At 40.0% G+C, this 19,445-nt stretch overlaps 1 protein-coding gene across 2 annotated transcripts in view; it reads left to right on the top strand.

Moving 5' to 3' along the window:
* Positions 1-11,762, top strand: part of LOC112218638 (chemokine-like protein TAFA-5) — a 65,034-nt gene extending 53,272 nt beyond the window's left edge. Inside the window, exons 3-5 of one of the 2 annotated variants that reach the window (XR_002948647.2) lie at positions 409-536; positions 6,943-7,077; positions 9,316-11,762. Coding sequence is in view for 1 of the 2 variants with exons in the window: in XM_024379697.2 (XP_024235465.1) it covers positions 409-536; positions 9,316-9,324 (137 nt within the window). In the remaining variant the exon portion in view is untranslated. The remainder of the gene's footprint in view (positions 1-408; positions 537-6,942; positions 7,078-9,315) is intronic. The other variant, XM_024379697.2, reaches the window with a different exon arrangement.
* The last annotated feature ends 7,683 nt before the right edge of the window (positions 11,763-19,445 follow it).

The following is a 19,445-nucleotide window of genomic DNA, read 5'->3' on the forward strand; positions in this document are numbered from 1 at the left end:
GTGAAATCTAAGAGCAGGCATTGGTTGGTTCCCTCCAGTGGGCTGTGAATTATAACAACCCGAGATCAGATGGTATACAGCAGTGTGCTGACCATTAGAGCGTTCCTGCTTCATAAGCTCAATGATCAATGGTCTTTCATAACATGTCCCCTCTCCATCCCTGTGCTGCAAATCCTACATGTTCTCCAATGTTTTTCACTTTCCTCTCCTTCTCACTCTCTCTCACTACTCTCCGTCTCTCTCTCTCTCTTGCTCACTCACTCACTAACTCTCTTTGTCTCTTATTATCTCTTTCTCTCTCTCCCCTCTGTCTCTATCTGTGTCCCTGTCTGTCCACAGGCTTTTTTTTCATTAGTTTGATAGATTCGGCGATAGTTAACCATCCCTCTTTCTCTCCTCTCCCCACAGCTCTCATTGTGAGAAGCCGGCAGTGGTGTGAGATGACGCCTTGCTTGGATGACGAGGGCTGTGACCTCTTAGTAAACCACTCGGGCTGGACCTGCACACAGCCAGGGGGCCGGGTGAAGACCACCACGGTAAGACAAGACTGCCAAGCCTCGTGACCACAATCTGTCACAGTTAAAGTGACCAGATTTCGTAGTCATAACACCTGTCCAGAGACCTGTCATAAGACGTGTCCAGAGACCTGTCATAAGATGTGCCATAAGACGTGTCCAGAGACCTGTCATAAGACGTGTCCAGAGACCTGTCATAAGATGTGTCCAGAGACCTGTCATAAGACCTGTCCAGAGACCTCCCATAAGACCTGCCATAAGACGTGTCCAGAGACCTGCCATAAGACATGTCCAGAGACCTGTCATAACACATGTCCAGAGATCTGTCATAAGACCTGCCATAAGATGTGTCCAGAGACCTGTCATAAGATGTGTTCCAGAGATCTGTCATAAGACGTGTCTAGAGACCTGCCATAAGACGTGTCCAGAGACCTGTCATAAGACGTGTCCAGAGACCTGTCATAAGACGTGTCCAGAGACCTGTCATAAGACCTGTCCAGAGACCTCTCATAAGACCTGTCCAGAGACCTCTCATAAGACCTGCCATAAGACGTGTCCAGAGACCTGCCATAAGACGTGTCCAGAGACCTGTCATAAGATGTGTCCAGAGACCTGTCATAAGACCTGTCCAGAGACCTCTCAAAAGACTTGCCATAAGACGTGTCCAGAGACCTGCCATAAGACATGTCCAGAGACCTGTCATAAGACATGTCCAGAGACCTGTCATAAGACCTGTCCAGAGACCTGTCATAAGACGTGTCCAGAGACCTGTCATAAGACCTGTCCAGAGACCTGTCATAAGACGTGTCCAGAGACCTGTCATAAGACCTGTCCAGAGACCTTTCCGGAGACCTGTCCAGAGACGTGTCCAGAAACCTGTCTTAAGACGTGTCCAGAGACCTGTCCAGAGACCTGTCCAGAAACCTGTCCAGAGACGTGTCCAGAAACCTGTCATAAGACGTGTCCAGAGACGTGTCCAGACAACTGTCATAAGACCTGTCCAGAGACCTGTCCAGAGACCTGTCTTAAGACCGGTCCAGAGACGTGTCATAAGACCTGTCCAGAGACCTGTCTTAACACTTGTCCAGAGACCTGTCATAAGACCTGTCCAGAGACCTGTCATAAGACCTGTCCAGAGACCTGTCATAAGACCTGTCCAGAGACCTGTCATAAGACCTGTCCAGAGACCTGTCTTAACACTTGTCCAGAGACCTGTCATAAGACCTGTCCAGAGACCTGTCATAAGACCTGTCCAGAGACCTGTCATAAGACCTGTCCAGAGACCTGTCTTAACACTTGTCCAGAGGCCTGTCTTAACACCTGTCTACTAGTCATTTTCAGGATAACTCAATTGAATGAGTCTTTGTCACGTATGTCTATGTGGTCAGTGACTGATGTGATTAGCTTTTTGTATGGCTGCACCATCTAGCTATTTCAATATGTTACAGTGTGTTTTTTTGTGTGTCTTTATGTGACAACAGAAAGGAAACCAAAGCTTAAGTGTGTTGATTAAATAATTCTCACTCATGCACACTTAATGCCACTCCCTGAATGGTACTTCTGTCGCTCTCTTGTCAGGGCATCCATTTCAGCGGTGATCAAGGAGCTCCATTTCAATAGGGTCATTCTGCTACATTCATTTGCATCCCCATCATTGGCATGTTGTCTGATGTTCATAAATGGGGCAGAAAGGTTGTTCATTTATATCTACGCCATAAAGCGTTTACAGAACACATGCACTGCAGCTCATCAACCTAATAGCTTATTGTTAGCATTCATACAAAGATAAGGCATTAACTAAAAGCTTATGATTTACAAATTTGTCATTGCATTAAGGTTGCGTACTTCTCTCCATTATCAATAGCAGCTAACATACACATCCTGCTAACATACAGATCCTATAGAGGTCTTCTGACTATCATAAACACCTGTGATAGTCTTCTACATCGCAAAGAATCAGGTAGAATTCTCTGAATTTCCCTCCAGAAGTGTCTTGAAGTCTGAGGGGTAGTCATGCATGCTCAGGCTTTCAGTGCCATGGTTGGCGGCCTGAGACAGGAGGCTGGTGGGCTGTCAGTCTAGGTACTGAATAATGAAACCTGTCAACCCAAGCATCACTTTGAAAGTCCAGCATTTTATGTGGAGAAACCCTCTGTTCAGGCGCCATTGCTTTCAATGGGGCTTGTTTTAAAGATAGACAGGGGCCAAGGGAGCTACTAACCCTGTAAATTCTGTCTAAAATAACAGGTGTCTCTTGGTAGACCGTTAGAGCCATCTCCTGTATTGCGGTGGCAGACTCCATTTTGTGCCAATTGTGTCCGATGCTAAGGGATTCTGCTCTGTAACCATAAAAGCTTTAGTAGGGATAAGAAAACAAGCCTTTTTTTCCCTAACTTAACAACACAGACCTCCAAAGTTAAGCCCTGCCGTGGCTGACTACACAGAAACTAATGGATTCAGATGTTGTTATAGAATACATTTGACTCAATTATGTTGAAATCCTTTGCCCCAGACTAAAAAGTAAAAACTATTGTGCAAGTCACAGTAACCAGTGACATTTTCATCCGAGGGCATTGTCTACGGATGGTCTTAAAACTATGGATTGGGCTTGAGTGCTTTTTTACATTTTATAATCACATGCAGGACATTAACACATCACATTACATAATGTTTGCAAAATGTTTAGGCATGTTACCACCTGTATTGGATTATGTATTTATATTTTATATTTTAAGTAGTACACAATGACCCAGAGGCATTACTGATTTCTAATTCATGAAATAAGGAGTGGTTATGGCAAACTGTTTTCTCCATACTTAAAACTTGAGCATTTTGACTTCGTTCGATATCATTGAGATGCGCCATCGTTCTCTAACTCTGGTCATGGAGAGCCACTGGATGTGCAGGCTTCCGATTCTGTCCCATGGTAACACCTGATAATCAATAACCTGGTGAACAGCTAATTAGTAGAATCAGGTGTGCTAGGTTAGGGTTGGAATGAAAGCCTCCTGTAGGGAACAGCAGCTCTACCGGACCCTGAGGTCTAACATATAGCTTAGTACATGATTGCCAAATATGTGCAGCTTAATGTGTATAAAAGTCACTCTGTTTTTTTTATAAGACTATAAAGATGAATATTACAGCCTCAGTATAATTTTTACAGCATGCTAATGTAATGTATATAAAATGCATTTTACAGTGTGAAAGTTATAATATTAGACTCATTAAACTGATCTTCTTAAAATGTCCAAACATTCTCTTATAGGCCGCCCTTAAGCACATCTTCATATTCTTCAATTCAATTTCCATATTTATTTTACGGATCCATCTTTTACTTTACCTAAGATTAACAAGCATGATTTCGACTTACTTGTTGTATCTCTGTCTCTTGGCTTTTTTGTATCCCCTGATGTAATGTTCCTGACAGTATGGCAATATATTATGTCATTCAGTGGATGCTGAATCATGCGCAGACTTAGTATCATGTTCAAACCAAATTCCTTGTGCTTGTACCTAGATATTGTGTCATGGGCATCTAAAATGGTGCAATGTAATTGGACAAATTTAACAATGGGAGAGTCTGTTCTTCCCTGCATGAAACTATTACTGAGAGAGAGGGAAAGGGATTCAGAAAGAAAGAAGGAAAGAGAGGCAGCGAGAGTGTGGAAAGACCAGCCAAATCAACTCACGATATCTGGTTCTTTTCTGACAGTATAATAGTCTATCAATGGCAGAGGAATTAGCCGTTTTGCTATATAAATGCATGGATAATTTGAACACCAATATTACAGCATGTTTAACATAATATTCCCATCTTATAAGCTTCAAGCTGGTAAGAGAAATGGAAGCCCATTTTCCAAGTAGCAGAATGATTTAGAGGCAGTGGATGTTCTTCACGTATCTGTGTAGCCTATGCTTCAGTCTTTTGTCATTCATTGTCATGCCAGGCAGTCTAGGCTCGCTGTCATCGTCTGTCTAGACTTTTTTTGAGCATTAAGGGCGAGGAGTAGAGCAGGCCTTATCCTGATTCAATAAATACCTTCAGCCACACAATCTAATCACAGACATTGTTGACACAGGCAGGTATGCAGCTAGCAAGCCCAATTCATATGAAACTGGCCTTACTGCACATACTCTAGTCTTGACCTGAATGAACACACTTGTGTTGACATGTTTAGATATTGTCCATGAGATGTAATGTCACAAAATCAAGTTTCAAGTGAAAGTACCTTACACATCAGCTATACATGTTGTGCTAGCTACAATTATGTTAGCTAGCATTATGCAGTTGCTAGAACAACTATTCTTTTCTTACCCTTATTTTACCAATAATTTTACTGAGAACATATTCTCATTTACAGCATCAACATGGGGAATAGTTACAATGGAGTGGATGGGGGGTGAGTGAGCCAATTGGAATTGGAAGCTGGGGATGATTAGGAGACCGTGATGGTATGAGGGCCAGATTGGGAATTTAGCCAGGACACCGGGGTTAACACCCCTACTCTTAGGATAAGTGCCGTGGGATTTTTAGTGACCACAGAGAGTCAGGACACCCATTTTAAAGTCCCACCCGAAAGACAGCACCCTACACAGGGCAATGTCCCCAATCATTACCAGCGACCCTGCCCAAAATATCTTTGCACATGACGATCAGCTAAAGCATTGGACCAGAAGGTTTGGCTCAACAAAGAATAAGGTAGAGCTGATACAGGCTAACGCACGAACATGCTCGTTTTTTGTTGCTTTGAGATATTTGCCAATTGCTTGCCTGTTTAACTCAATCAAATCTCATCTTGTTTTGCTCTCAAAACAAATTCCTTTTATTTATTTTTTACCAAAACTTAATTATGTGCAAACCCAAGAAACACAGCCCCTTTTGTTTTCCAATTAATTTTAGCAGGATTATTTATCGCAAAAAAATGAGGACAGATAACAACATCCATTTTATTAAAACTCAAAAAACGTTTTTTGCCATCCCGTATTCACATTCACACTCAATTTCTAGATGCAGTGAAAGTTCTTAATTATATGATAAAGCTCATCGGTTATTACCTCTCTCTTTACTGTGTGGCAGACTAAAAATGAACATTCTGTGGTACATCATCATTAACACTGAGGAATGAGATTACTGTAATCAGTCATATTTGGCAGCTGGCATGGACAGTCAATGTGAAGAGATAGAGACAAGGAAGTTATGGTTAATTTTCATGTACTGTCAGGACCACAACTCTTTCCCTATGTATGCAACACATTTTTAATAAAGACTATTGACATGAACTATATTAGAGTGTGTGTGCGTGTGCGTGTGCGTGCCCAGCTCTTCCGATTGGGGGAATGCATGAGTGGACAATACAGAGATCTATAAGAAGACAGATAGACTGAGCTGTGGTGGAGCTGATTCTCTTTCCCTAATTGATCCCATTGGGCAGCCAGGCTTTACCAGGACCAATCAAATCACAGTTCGAACACCATCACCATGGAGGGGACAGCTGTTCGTCTGAACACAGTGCAGAATGACTCAAGGTTGTAGGATCTGCCTACCCTTCACCAATCCTAACGTTAAGCATTATGGAGGTAAAATGCTATATAGACTGGTCATAGGTCAGAACATAAGAGGCAGCGATAACCTCATCTCAGCATTTTCCCAATGTCAACACTATTTTCCCTATCTAACTGCGGGAAACAACAACTTTATTCCTCAGAATTACTTCCAATGTGTTAATAACTGTGTCGCTCTTTGAATTTCTGTTGACTAATCCTATTTGGTCTTGAGCATATGGTTCACCTTTCATCTGTATTGTCTGTATCAACATTGCTGTATCCTTATGCATTTAGGATGTATCCCTGTATTCCACTGGCTTTTCCGTCATTGCCTCATGCTTCCAGACATCACTATGCTTTGTCCTGTGCTAGCTATGCTACATTGCCATGAGTATCTATACATTGGGCAATCAAAAATCGAATCATTTTTCTATCAAAACAAATAACTGGGAATTCCTGGAGACACAATATAGGTGTAGCACTGCAATAGGGAATGTTTCAATTGCTACACAGTTAAGTTTTTATTTGTTCACACAAAAAACGTTATTATATTGACATTTTGAACCCAAGTAGACATTTTCACAGCTCAAAAAAAGTGTTTTATCTAACCAAAGAAAATGTAGCATCACTCTTCATTTAGTATAAGACCATGCTTTATCCCTATGCATACACTTAAAAAAAGGGGTTCCAAATTGGTTCTGCGGCTGTCCATAGGAGAACCCTTTTTGGTTCCATGTAGAACTCTTTTAGAATGTTCTACATGGAACCCAAGGAGTTCTTCAAAGGGTTCTTCTATGGGGACAGCCGAACAACCATTTAAGCTTCTAGATAGCACCTTTTTTGAATGACCAAAAAATGCAAGAAACGCTCCCTGTGATTTCAGGCCCTATGACGACACACACACAAAGACACAACGCCTTGCCAGCCAGACAGACAGCAAAAGTCAACCACTTTTCAAGGACAGACAGGAGAGAAACAACAAACTGCAGATCCTGGCAGGCTAGAGCGACACAGCAAGGTACAGATGAATTCTGTTTCCCCTAAATGTCATATGCATGATTACTCCTTTGTGATGGCAAATGACACACTTGTTTTCTCTTCCGTAATGATGTTGGGCAAGATGACGCTGACAGACATGGCAGATCTGCTTCTAACTCCTAAGCACAAGCCTTTTGCTACACCCGCAATAACATCTGCTAAATATGTGTATGTGACCAATAAAATGTGATTTGATTTGAACAGCATCCGATGAAATGTTGACATTAATGACATTAATGATATCTGTAATGATAGATACAGTTATATTTGATCCCTGTTTAATTAGCTTGAGTCAATAATACAGGGGAGATTCAATTGGCAGTGGGCCAAAATAAAGGTCTAGAACCCAGGTTCATTGGCTTTACCGTACTGTTTTGCCTCTGCTTTGGAATTCCTATTACAGATGTACAAGACAGTTACAAGACGGTTATGAATTATTCAATGCATACTCGCCCCAAAGGTGCACTTGTTCAAAGGCTTCACCTGGAATTGACTACGACACTGCCCTTTAAGGGACACAAATATTTTTCCTGCCCATATTATCTTCCGTTGTTAATTTTTAGAGAAAGCTTTGAGTGCGATCCCGAAATATGAATATACTGTCTGCCTTCGTCGTGCCATCTTTCTATAGTCTGTGCTACGCATGATTTCCACTGTAGTCTAATTTGGATTCAAGCAGGCAAATGAATCTATGGCTAAAGAAAACCAACCATGGTATATTTAAGCAAAAAGGCTGAGGGGTGTGGTATATGGCCTATTCAGAACTAAGGGATGTTCTTATCCACGATGCAACACGGAGTGCCTGGATACAGCCCTTAGCCGTGGTGTCTTATTGCTATTATAAACTGCTATTATAAACGTGTTACCAATGTAATTAGAGCAGTAAAATAAATGTTTTGTCATACCCATGCTATACAGTCTGATATACCATGGCTGTCAGCCAATCAGCATTCAGGGCTCGAACCACCCAGTTTATAATTGTTTGTAGTCTGCTTGTGGATCTCTGTCAGGTAATATTTACTTGTGAGGTCATTTTTGATAATGTGTGTCTCCTGATTTTATTGTCCAATTGGGGAAATAATGTTTCTAACATCATGCACAGATTAAAGGACATTAAATATGCAGGACAATGAGAATGACTTACAACTACACAAAATACACAGTCAATATAGTGTTGAAGGATATACGTGAGTTAATTTGATATCAGGGTTTGTAACACGTGGTTGAGATGCAAGGGGAGGCTTGAAGTGTCAGTCATCAATATAGCAAGAATGACCTCCCGACTGTGCCCTCTATTGCAATGAGGTAGGAAACATGACGCCTGCATGACATTGTATTGTAAGTGTGGGGGAAGTGACTTATGCAGGGCACTAAGGCATACTTCAGTTAAATTGCTTTGTGAATGCGCAGGGAAGACATTTTGCTTCACTTTGTCATTTCATCTATGATGTTGTCATGATTTTTAGCATAACCAAATGGCTAGAGGGCAGTGTGGAGCCCCACACTATCTTTTGTACATTAAGGGCTGTGTCAAGTCACAGTGAATTCGAAACAACTCTGATTACATTTAAAATCTATCTGTGTATGGAGAAGGTCTGTCACACTCTTTAATCCCTGTACTGTTGGGTCATCGAAAGTGATGGTATTCAATTGAATGAAGGCTCAGTCTGACAGTGAGGTCTGCCTCACGCCACTGTATTCGTCACCTCATTTACATCTTGTGCGTGTCTAATCTCAACTTGAGCAACATCTTGGCATCATTAGAGCGAGTTCATTAACTGAAATGAACGTGATACAGTCGGAGAATAAAGAACATTCTGTGCAATTTTATCTATAGAACACAAGACATGGATATGGAAAAAAGTATTGTTAATCTTTAAAAGTGTTTGCGACAGAGAGAGAGGGGGAGGGGGAGAGGGGGAAAGAGAGAGGGGGAGAGGCAGGGGGAGAGGGGGAGAGGGAGGGGGAGAGAGAGGGGGGGAGATAATCTGCAGCTCAAAACATTCAGACTCCTGATGTCAAACCCCAATGTTTTCTGAATCACACATAACATGCTGCATTGAGTCCCCTGAAGTGATGGGCTTGCCATTTTATCGACGGTGGCCGTCACCATAAATACATTGCTTACACAAGCAGAAGGGCTCTCAGAGCCAGATGTCGCATGTCGTCCTGCATCCTCTTCTCCCCTGACGGCTGTTGTGTTCCTATCGATTCCCAGGTCTCCTGATGATGGCGGGGACAGACGCTCCCGAGCGAGAGAGAGGGGATGGTGTGTGAGCTGCTTCCCATAGTCCATCGTCACCGCCTGTGTGGAGCATACGTCGTCTTATCATCAGCTGTCCGTCTATTGTTCTGTGCAGCAGCGTGAAGCCACGTAGAACCTACGTTGCCAAAGGCCCGGACTCCAAATACAGGAGTTGGAGCTTAACATGGAACATATGGACTCTGCAATGCTCTATTATTCCTTGGGAGACAGAACTTATTTTTCAGTTGAGTTTGGAGAATTCTGATGTGTGTCGTCATGAACTTCTGGATCTGACCCAACCTAGACTTTGGAGACATGGGACAAAATGTTTATTTTGGAGTTTATGCTTGGCAACTCCTCTGTAGTGATTTTACAGACCAAAGAAAAAGATAGCCGACTGCTCCATATTTTGGAGACACAGTGGACTTCGGGATGAAGGGTTTAGAGACTTTTCCAAGTTGATGAAACATGCAATCCCATATTCCCTCTCACCATATTACAGACTCTAGACATACCCACAAATGTACACATGGTGATAAAAGTGATGTGTTGTGCAGAGTAAATGTGTACAAATGAATGACGAATACTGAATGGAAAAAGTCAAGGGACGTTGTGTAATTCGTCAATGATGTTTCTCTTGGACTACTAAACTGTACTTGTATACTCACTGCTCTATTTTGAACATACATTAAATCAGATATACATTTTCAATTGCTATATTTGGACAATTTGCAGTCAGCATGACTGGTTATAGTGAAAGAAACAAATAATTTCTCACCAGTAAAGAATAGGAGGAAAATAGTAAATACATCATATCTGTTTGGGGTAAAGAAACATTAAATGTATTTTCAAAAGCCTAAAGTTATATATTTAACAGTTTTATATGTTGTATCTTTGTAGAAAACCTTATTTAACACTGAAAATGTGGTCACATTGTGTATCCACAGTTTATGATTGGCAATGAGCTATGTCCTTAACCTACTGGTCTCTTGTTCATTTGAACAAGTTTTTTCATCATAAAAAGTCAATTATTTAACATGAATTGAAGAAAGAACAGAATTAAAGCATTCAGATCATAGTACAGAGCCCATTTCTGAAAGGTTATATGTTCTACGTGTTCTACGTGTTCTACTTTTATAGCCCCTCTCCAATAACCTTTGTGGAAATGTTGCACAATTTGGGGTTTTACTTTTCAAACCACTTAAACTACATTCAATGACCAAGCTACTGCCATTTTCAATGGAAGGGGGAGACATTTCGTGAGTTACTCATTGGCGACTACAGTTTGCGACCAAAGCTCAGAAAGTGATGAGGCTACTTTTGAAATAGCCAATGGGGGAGAGAAGCTCTCGCGCTAGCGAACTTCGACACTGCTGGTTAGGCTACCACCAACATGCTGTTTTGCATGCTGTTCAGAAGAAACACACTAGGATAATTTCAGCAACATGGTACAGAAGGTCGCGAGCAGTATGAACGTCCTGTTAGTAGTTCAACCCTAGTGGTGGGATTATGCCACAGCATTGGAGTATTGGATCAATGAGTGGCAAATACGTACTCTATTGTGGGCCAATTTAAACACAACTTCTACCACTGTCTGTAGTCTCAATGCAAGTTTTCTCTGGGATTCTGTAAAGATTTTACTTTATATCAGAGAGAATTCATGGGAATATCATATACATAGGTGAACATTGATTTACAACATATCATCCTACAGTAACATCTCTAGACAAACATGGATTTAACTAATTATTTCCTCCTTATTTCAACTGACTTTGTCAACATAATCCGGTTCCATCGATGTGGCTAATTGGTATAATTAGTGAAAAAGTATCAATAATATACAGACTACACATGGTCTACTTTCACAATATTTCCTGTAGATTTTGAGTCTGGAAGACATGAGTATCATGCTCTTTAGATGCTGTTCGTACATGGCCATTTAAATGCCTTTGTGCCATCAAAGTAAAATGACATCAAAGAGGATATCAAATCACTTGCATAGAGTATTTCCATATGACATACAGTCGGGTCCAAAATTTGTGAGCAAAAAACAAATAATAAAAATACTAAGCTCTCAAAAAATGTATTTTGTTTTTAAATAAACAGAACATCATATACAGTGGGGTGTGAAATTCTTGACACCCTTGATAACGATGAGAAACATCACTGCATAAAATAAATATTTCTAATATTATTTGGGAAATTATATTACGTAATACTAAACGCAATTGCTCAGAGAAAGAGATTTTGTTAAACAAGAAATATCTTTTTTTTAAAGATCATAATTATTGGCAACCTGGTTTTCAATGTCTTTCAATACCTCACATTTCGACGTTAATGGCAATGAGCCTTTTTATAAAATGCTTTTGAGATTGTAGAACACATTGGGAGGGATCTTAGACCATTCCTCCATACAGAATCTTTCCAGATCCTTGATATCCTTTGTCTGTGCTAACTAATATTTTTGTGTGGATTTTGATGTGTGCTTGGGGTGATTGTCTTTCTGGAAGATCCACTTGCGGCCAAGTTTCAGCCTCCCGACAGAGGCAACCAGGTTTTTGGCAAAAATGTCCTGGTACTGGGTAAAATTCATGATGCCGTTGACCCCATAACATCAAAGATCCACGACTATATTTAAAAGTAGGTATGGGGTTCTTTCTGCATGTGCCACCACTGGTGTCTGTGGCCAAAGAGCTCAATTATCATGTCATCCAACAAATGTAAATGCCAAGAGTTTTCTAAACGGCACTGGCACTTGGATTGGAACCTGTGCTATGGTCAGATGACATGAAAATAGAGCTCTTCGGCCACGCACACCAGTGGTAGGTCTTGCATCGCAAGAAAGATGCATTTATCAAGGGTGCCAGTAATTTTGGACCTGACTGTGTATGAACATATTAACTTATTAGAACAGTTATGAGGCGTTTGAAAACACTAAAAATACAGAATGGTTCAAATGTAGGACTTTAGTCTCAGAGGCTGTGGATTTATTATATTGTCCGCTTTTATTTATCAACTTTATTCTGGCCTAGTTTTTGGACCTACAGTACTATTAACACACTTAAACTGAGAGTAAAAATGAATTATGCTTCTGAAAGTCCTTATGCCATTTTGGTTTAAGGTATTTGGTAATAAATATACTGTATTTTAAACAAAAGCTAAGTCATAGAAAGACACCAAAAGTAGTTGACAGTAGGTTAATGTATACATTCTATCTTGCAAAATGTATGTGATTTTAGAATGTACTTGAATGTACTTCACCTTGGCTTTGCACAAAATCGACCACGGAGACAGTGGCATGTAGGTGGGTCTTCGACAGTGACTTTTTTAACCTCAGTTCTAGAATAGACCCCTTAAAAGGTGAGTGTATTGATATCAGGTGTTCCAAGAAACAATATCCTTCCCTTTAACCAATTTTACCATCAACCCTCTTCAGCCAATATTTGTACAATGAATGTACTCAGTAAGTATTTTCTGCATAAATGATAGCTACCAGCAATCAATTTGTACAGTTGTGTTTTATCATGGATTTCCTCAGGATCAGCAAACAGCCCGGAGAAGAAAATTGCATGAAGTTGCTTTATGTAATGGCTGCCTAACAAGGTGGCTGACATATTTAATTCCCCTTGATTGAATTCCAATAACCTGCTGGTATCCTGGAGGCAAATGTGTTATAGAAGTCATGCCTCTACATATTTAATTTGGGAATTAAAATAATCATGTGGGGTTTCCTCAAGCTATGGATTTTTCAGGTAAAATGATGGCAAGATGGACTCCTTTCTAATACTCTAAAGCAGGGGTGGTCCATTAAATCTATATTCATACATTTTTGGGAGAGAGGGACATTTTTATTTGGGGTTGAAAAACACTCCACGCCACGCTTGAACGTCTAAAACTAGATAGAAAATATGTAGAAATTATAATGGATATTTTCAACTGCATTTTTTTCTCTCCTGCAAAATTGATTTAGATTTTTTTTAAATAGGTCCCCAAAAAAATCTGTGCAGCCCTCCATTGAATGTTGGTCCTCGAGCCAAAATGATTGCCCACTCCTACTCTAAAGGCAGATCAAATGGGTCACGTATTAATGGATTCATGTTCATAAAAACTAACGCATTGTGTGTGTGTGTGTGTGTGTGTGTGTGTGTGTGTGTGTGTGTGTGTGTGTGTGTGTGTGTGTGTGTGTGAGAGAGAGAGATAGAGAGAGAAAGAAGAATGAAAGGCGTATCACTGAAGTTCAACGTCAGTGTGATTGAAATGTAAACACAATGTTCCCGTGTCAGTGGAGACTACATTCCCGGTAAACGCTGCATTGGAAATTACCTTAAAAGTTTTAGCGCCGCAATCTGTAACTCTTCAGTGATACTTTGGACTCTCTTCAATCTGTATCTTCCTCCAACACAACACTGATGTTCTATTTGCGATGAAGTCCACATAAAAAAGGCCTGACCAATTGAAACACCATAATATGGTGTAAATTTATTTCTGTTTAATCCTTGAAACCTTTGGTTGACTGTGCTGTAACAAAGTGACAGACCATTTTTCTCATCTCTGTCTTTAGCTCCTCCACCAAGGAAAGAACCGTGTTACAGAGATCAACCAAACACATCAGACACAAACCCTAATGTTTTAATTTGATTGATACATACTGTAACATGATCTTTCAATGCAATTGTCACATTGTACATTGTTGCTTGAATTACATACAATATGGAATGTTTTACTGTTCTTGCAATGGAGAAAGTACAATCAATATGCAATATACCTTCCACAGCTGCTTCCCCGTACGGCTACAGCAGCTATTATTTTCCTTCAGGCGAAAGAATGTCAGGGGGAGAAAACATGGAAACACTACAAAGTCCCTTTGGTGTCGTTAGTGTGTCAATATGTAGTGTTTTATCTTTGACCTGTTGACCTATGCAAAACGGGTCAGCAAAATGGCAAAACACAAAACCATAAAAAAATAAAACTACAGAGCAGATAATGCACAACTCAAAAATAAAACTACAGAGCAGATAATGCACAACTCAAAAATAAAACTACATAGCAGATAAAGCACAACTCAAAAATAAAACTACATAGCAGATAATGCACAACTCAAAAATAAAACTACATAGCAGATAATGCACAACTCAAAAATAAAACTACATAGCAGATAATGCACAACTCAAAAATAAAACTACATAGCAAATAATGCACAACTCAAAAATAAAACTACATAGCAGATAATGCACAACTCAAAAATAAAACTACATAGCAGATAATGCACAACTCAAAAATAAAATAAAACATGTTTTATACATTCACCTACATTTTTGCAAATTACCAGGCCATGATAAATCATGTAATTGTAGCTGCTTGGTAGATTACTTCTATGGACAGATTTTAGTGCCCTCTTCTCCCGGACCTCTTGTTTTTCCATTTCTCTTCCTCTTTCCTCCTGAGTCACCCCAGTCTCGTCCTTCACTCATCCTCCTCTTCGCCCTCATCCTCCATGGGCTCAGAGGAGATCTGCCTGTGTCAGCCAGGCGTCAAGGTCCATTTAACATCACTAACAGCCTGCATACATTAGCTCTTATTACACAGCCACCACCGGCCACACTACCATCACTGCAGCAGTAACCTGGCATATGGTGTGTGCAGAGATGGGCAAAAATGCAATTACAAAAACACCACAAAGATCAATGTATAAAATTGAACTATGAATATCCAGTTAATGTTTTATGCCTTTGCAAGTACCCAGCATGATTGCAACAACATTCTCAGTAACGGTTACAAAAAAGTTTTTCTTGCTAAGACTGTGATATGTTGTTGTTTATCTACCTTAGTTGAGCAAGTCACTCTGGAGAAGAGTCTGCTAAATGACTAACGTGTATATGTGAAAATTAACTTAACAAAATTAACTGCAAAGCACACTGGGTATTATTATTGGCCTTGTTTTGGGACGGAACTCATTATTTTAATACTCAGCGTGCTTTGCAATCGTAAATCTTTATATTTCCATTTTTGTAATTTATCAGACACTTTTATCCAGATCATCTTACAATTAGTGCATTCATCTTCAGACAGCTAGGTAAGACAACAACCTATCACAATCGTATCAAGCACATTTTCCCTCAACAAAGTATTTATAAACATTTTTACGTATACATTTATATTTAGTTCATTTAGCAGACACTCTTATCACACCATAGTGCTATCATTCACCCTACATACTAATGCAGGGTGAATTTTTAGTTTAAATGTAACCTTTATTTAACTAGGCAAGTCAGTCTTATTTACGATGACGGCCGACGGGACTCCCAATCATGGCCAGTTGTGATACAGCCTGGATTCAAACCAGGGTGTCTGTAGTGACACCTCTAGCACTGAGATGCAGTGCCTTAGAGTGCTGTGCCACTCAGGAGCAGCTGGGGTTCGCAAGAAGTGAACTGCTATAAAAAAAATGGTATAGAATAGTATTTTGTATTTTCAAAATGCAAATTACAGTATTTTGAAAATACAAAATACATTGGAGTGTAGTTTAGCCCAGTGTAATTCAAATCAAATCAAATCTAATTGTATTTGTCACATGCGCCGAATACAACAGGTGTAGACCTTGCAGTGAAATGCCTACTTACAAGCCCTTAACCAACAATACAGTTTTTAAAAAATACCTAAAGAAATAAAACATAAAACATTTTTTAAATAATCTATAAATAAAAAATGACATAAAATGTATACAAAAAGAAAAACAACAACAACAAAAAAACATAAACGTTACAAATAATTAAAGAGCTGCAATAAAATAACTGTGTGTGTGTGTGTGTGTGTGTGTGTGTGTGTGTGTGTGTGTGTGTGTGTGTGTGTGTGTGTGTGTGTGTGTGTGTGTGTGTGTGTGTGTGTGTGTGACCACCATGACTGCTAACACACCTACGTCCTCACCAGTCAAATCCATCAAGTGTGCTAGGGCTTCTGTGTTTGATTATTGAATAGCTAAATTGTTGAATGGCTCTGGGGTGCATTAGGTAATACTGTATATTTGTAACTAATTGACCTTATGTTTTCATATTTTCATTCATTTCTCTACTGAGACTCTAGCAGAGTTGAATTACTCGTGCAATTTTATAGAGACGTCTTTGTATTCCATGTGTGAATTTGAGAGCAGTTACATTTCCCCAGACCCAGTCCTCAGCGTTATACTGGACCAAGCAATTCAGTCTGTGATAAGAAAGGTTTCCATTGGGCTGAAACACCAAACTCAGGATTTTGGATTTATTCCGTTTAAAAAAAATGTATTTTCAAGCCGGTCCGGCAATTCAATCCATGATAAGAAAGCATTGCAGGGGCTGGCTTTCCCTGAAACCGGTTTCAGAAAGGAAGTGGAAACAAGCACTGTCATTATCTTGGCACGGGGGAACAAACGGAATCTTCTAGTCACCCTGCATGTGTACACAAAATGGACTTGGCAAAGCCAGAGAAGGGTCTATTAAAACCTACCAGCTTCATTGACTGGATGCCATTAAAATGTTACCAATGTCTTGATCAGAGAGTGGCCCCTCTTCCCCCTCTTTAATTTAGTCTGTAGAGCCTGTGTTTTACATTCAGACAGCATCTGCCCAGACATAAAGACCTATCTGGGACTGCATACAGAATGTTTGGGTAATGATGCTGCTTCCACAGATGGTTTCAAGGCTGCTCTACATCTACAGGGGCAGTGGAGGAGTCTTGAAAGGGGGCCAGCCGGGGCAGAGAGAAAAGGTACGCGAATTGTGCCCCCCCCCAACACAATGGCTCAGTTCAAATAGTCCTACACAGTTTCCTTTCCTTGTCTCCTTCACCTCCTGACCTCAGATCTGATAGAACAGAGTGGGTGTAAGCTATATGGTGGAAATATGGTGCTCACAACAATGAAAGTAGACAAGGTATGGAAGTGAACCAAGAGGATTAGAGAGCAGCCACTGTTTGCCAGGCTGGACTAAACCCACAAACTCCATTGCTTTCTTATGTCTTTCCAAGCTGCCGATGTAAGGCCAAACAACAGTGATGAATATGTGAAAATGAGGAGACCTCCCGTTCATCATCAGGTCCTGGTGTGTTGGATTTAGCTGTACTGCATCCAGATGAACCAAAGCAGCTGGAATCCTGGCCTGCTCATTCACAGCCTAAATGAGAAAAATTAGCACCTTTGCCAGTTCCTTTATAACCCCATTTCCATCCTGTCAGCTCTTATTAGGAACAGAGAGAGGTGACAATAGACCGAAATATGCATGAGAGAAGGCCCAGCCCATCCTATCACGGTAATTCTGACCCCCACTTACCAAACTGCCAGCTGATTTTCTCGTTACAAAGCAATTTTTTTTCTCTCCCTTTGCCAAAACTATAGACGGTAACAGCAATTGCCTGATATCCTCCCTTAAGCAGTTTTACACAATTATATGTGCCAGTAACAGTATCAGTGAAAGGATTAGAGTTGCTAAATGCTGAGCCATGAATAAATTATCCCCAGGGTTTTGCATAAGAATTACTACGATGGAAAGAAATAGAGAAAATAATTAGCTTTGAAAGAAAAGTGTTGGTATATGCTGACATGCAAACTGAAGACAACATTTCATTCTGTCAGTTGGGAGATTTAAAAGTACACATCTAAATCTCATGACATATTTATTTATTAGCTTAAATCTATTATGACATATTGAACATGTGTTTTTGTAATGTTTAACTTGATAGTTACCTACATTTCCTAGATTCATTTCCCACAATCAATGATCCATTCAAGTGTTCCAACTGGATGCATGCTGAATGTTAATTATGATGTATTGTTGCGGATGGTTAATGGTTCATATCTGGTGGTAATTATTCAGTCACCATCATGTCCATTGGTTCAGCTTTCCCATTCACTGAAGAGGTTCCCTAAAAACATGTCACTTTGATACAGCTTTAACCGGAAGTTACTTTTTTTGTCACAGGTTAGGAGAACTTACACAGTAGGTTACCATAATTAACGTAGCAGGTTAGGAAAATTGGGTTAAGCTTATTAAAAGGGTTAGGGTTAGGGAAATTGCTCTCATAACCTGCTATAAAAAGTCCCTTCCGGTCATAGCTGTATTGATGTGGTGTGTTTTCAGGGCGTCCCATTCGCTGACAGCTTTATAATACAAGGCGTAGGGTAGGTCATCTGCATTTCAAATCAAAACAGTTAGAAGATGCTTATTGCACAACAATGATTGATCCCTATTGTTGCATCTGCAAAATGTTACAATAAATTGTTGGCTCTCAGCTGTGTCTACGGGCAACAAATACCCCTTTTATCGTTGAAGGGAGAGATTTGAAAAATAATTCCTCTCTTTATAGTGCAAATTTATAATTGCATCCATTTGACAAAGATCCACACATTTGTAGGTAATTGCGTGTGGGCAATTATCTATTACCATGATAAAACCTTAGCTCACATGAAAACCCACAAGTTCACACCTGAAATGAACAAACGTGTCAAGTGAAAACTGAAAGGTATTAGAGAAAGAAAACACATGAAGAGATCTATTTTTAACATGCTCAGACAGACTGGCAAAATGAGAAACACCACATCCCGACCGGATTTTCATCAATAAATGAAATATTTGATACTGTATGTTATTGAAGTAAGCATATTCTAACCTTTGTTTGCATGCAAAGCATTCATCTGCTTTTGTTGAATTGGAACCATCTACTCATGGTTAGAAAGTCACTTGATTACAATTTGATTATATAGTTTTGGTTTTCATGTTTTATTCAGTACTAAAAAAGCAAGTGAAAAATTGCAGTAGAGGCACTTGGTAAGTATATATAGCGCACAGTCTTTCCCTAGTCTCTGAGAATGGCTGTGATGGTGTGCACAGCTGAAAACACATTGAGGACCAAATGGTGTTTGAAATGTTTTTAATCTACTCCCGTCTCTTCATTAGTGGAATAATGCCACTCTGGGGGTGGCGTCTTTTCTGCAGTCGCTCCTCTCACAATCCCAGGGGGCATGGTTTCATCACCACTATGTGAGGGAGAAAGGCTGTGATGTATCCGGAGCGTTCCTCCTTCACAGTCTGCCAGAATTACCTGGTCCTTTCCATTTGTCGTGAATCATAAAGAAT

Source organism: Oncorhynchus tshawytscha, linkage group LG01, assembly GCF_018296145.1.
Source record: "Oncorhynchus tshawytscha isolate Ot180627B linkage group LG01, Otsh_v2.0, whole genome shotgun sequence".
Classification (NCBI taxonomy): Eukaryota; Metazoa; Chordata; class Actinopteri; order Salmoniformes; family Salmonidae; genus Oncorhynchus; species Oncorhynchus tshawytscha.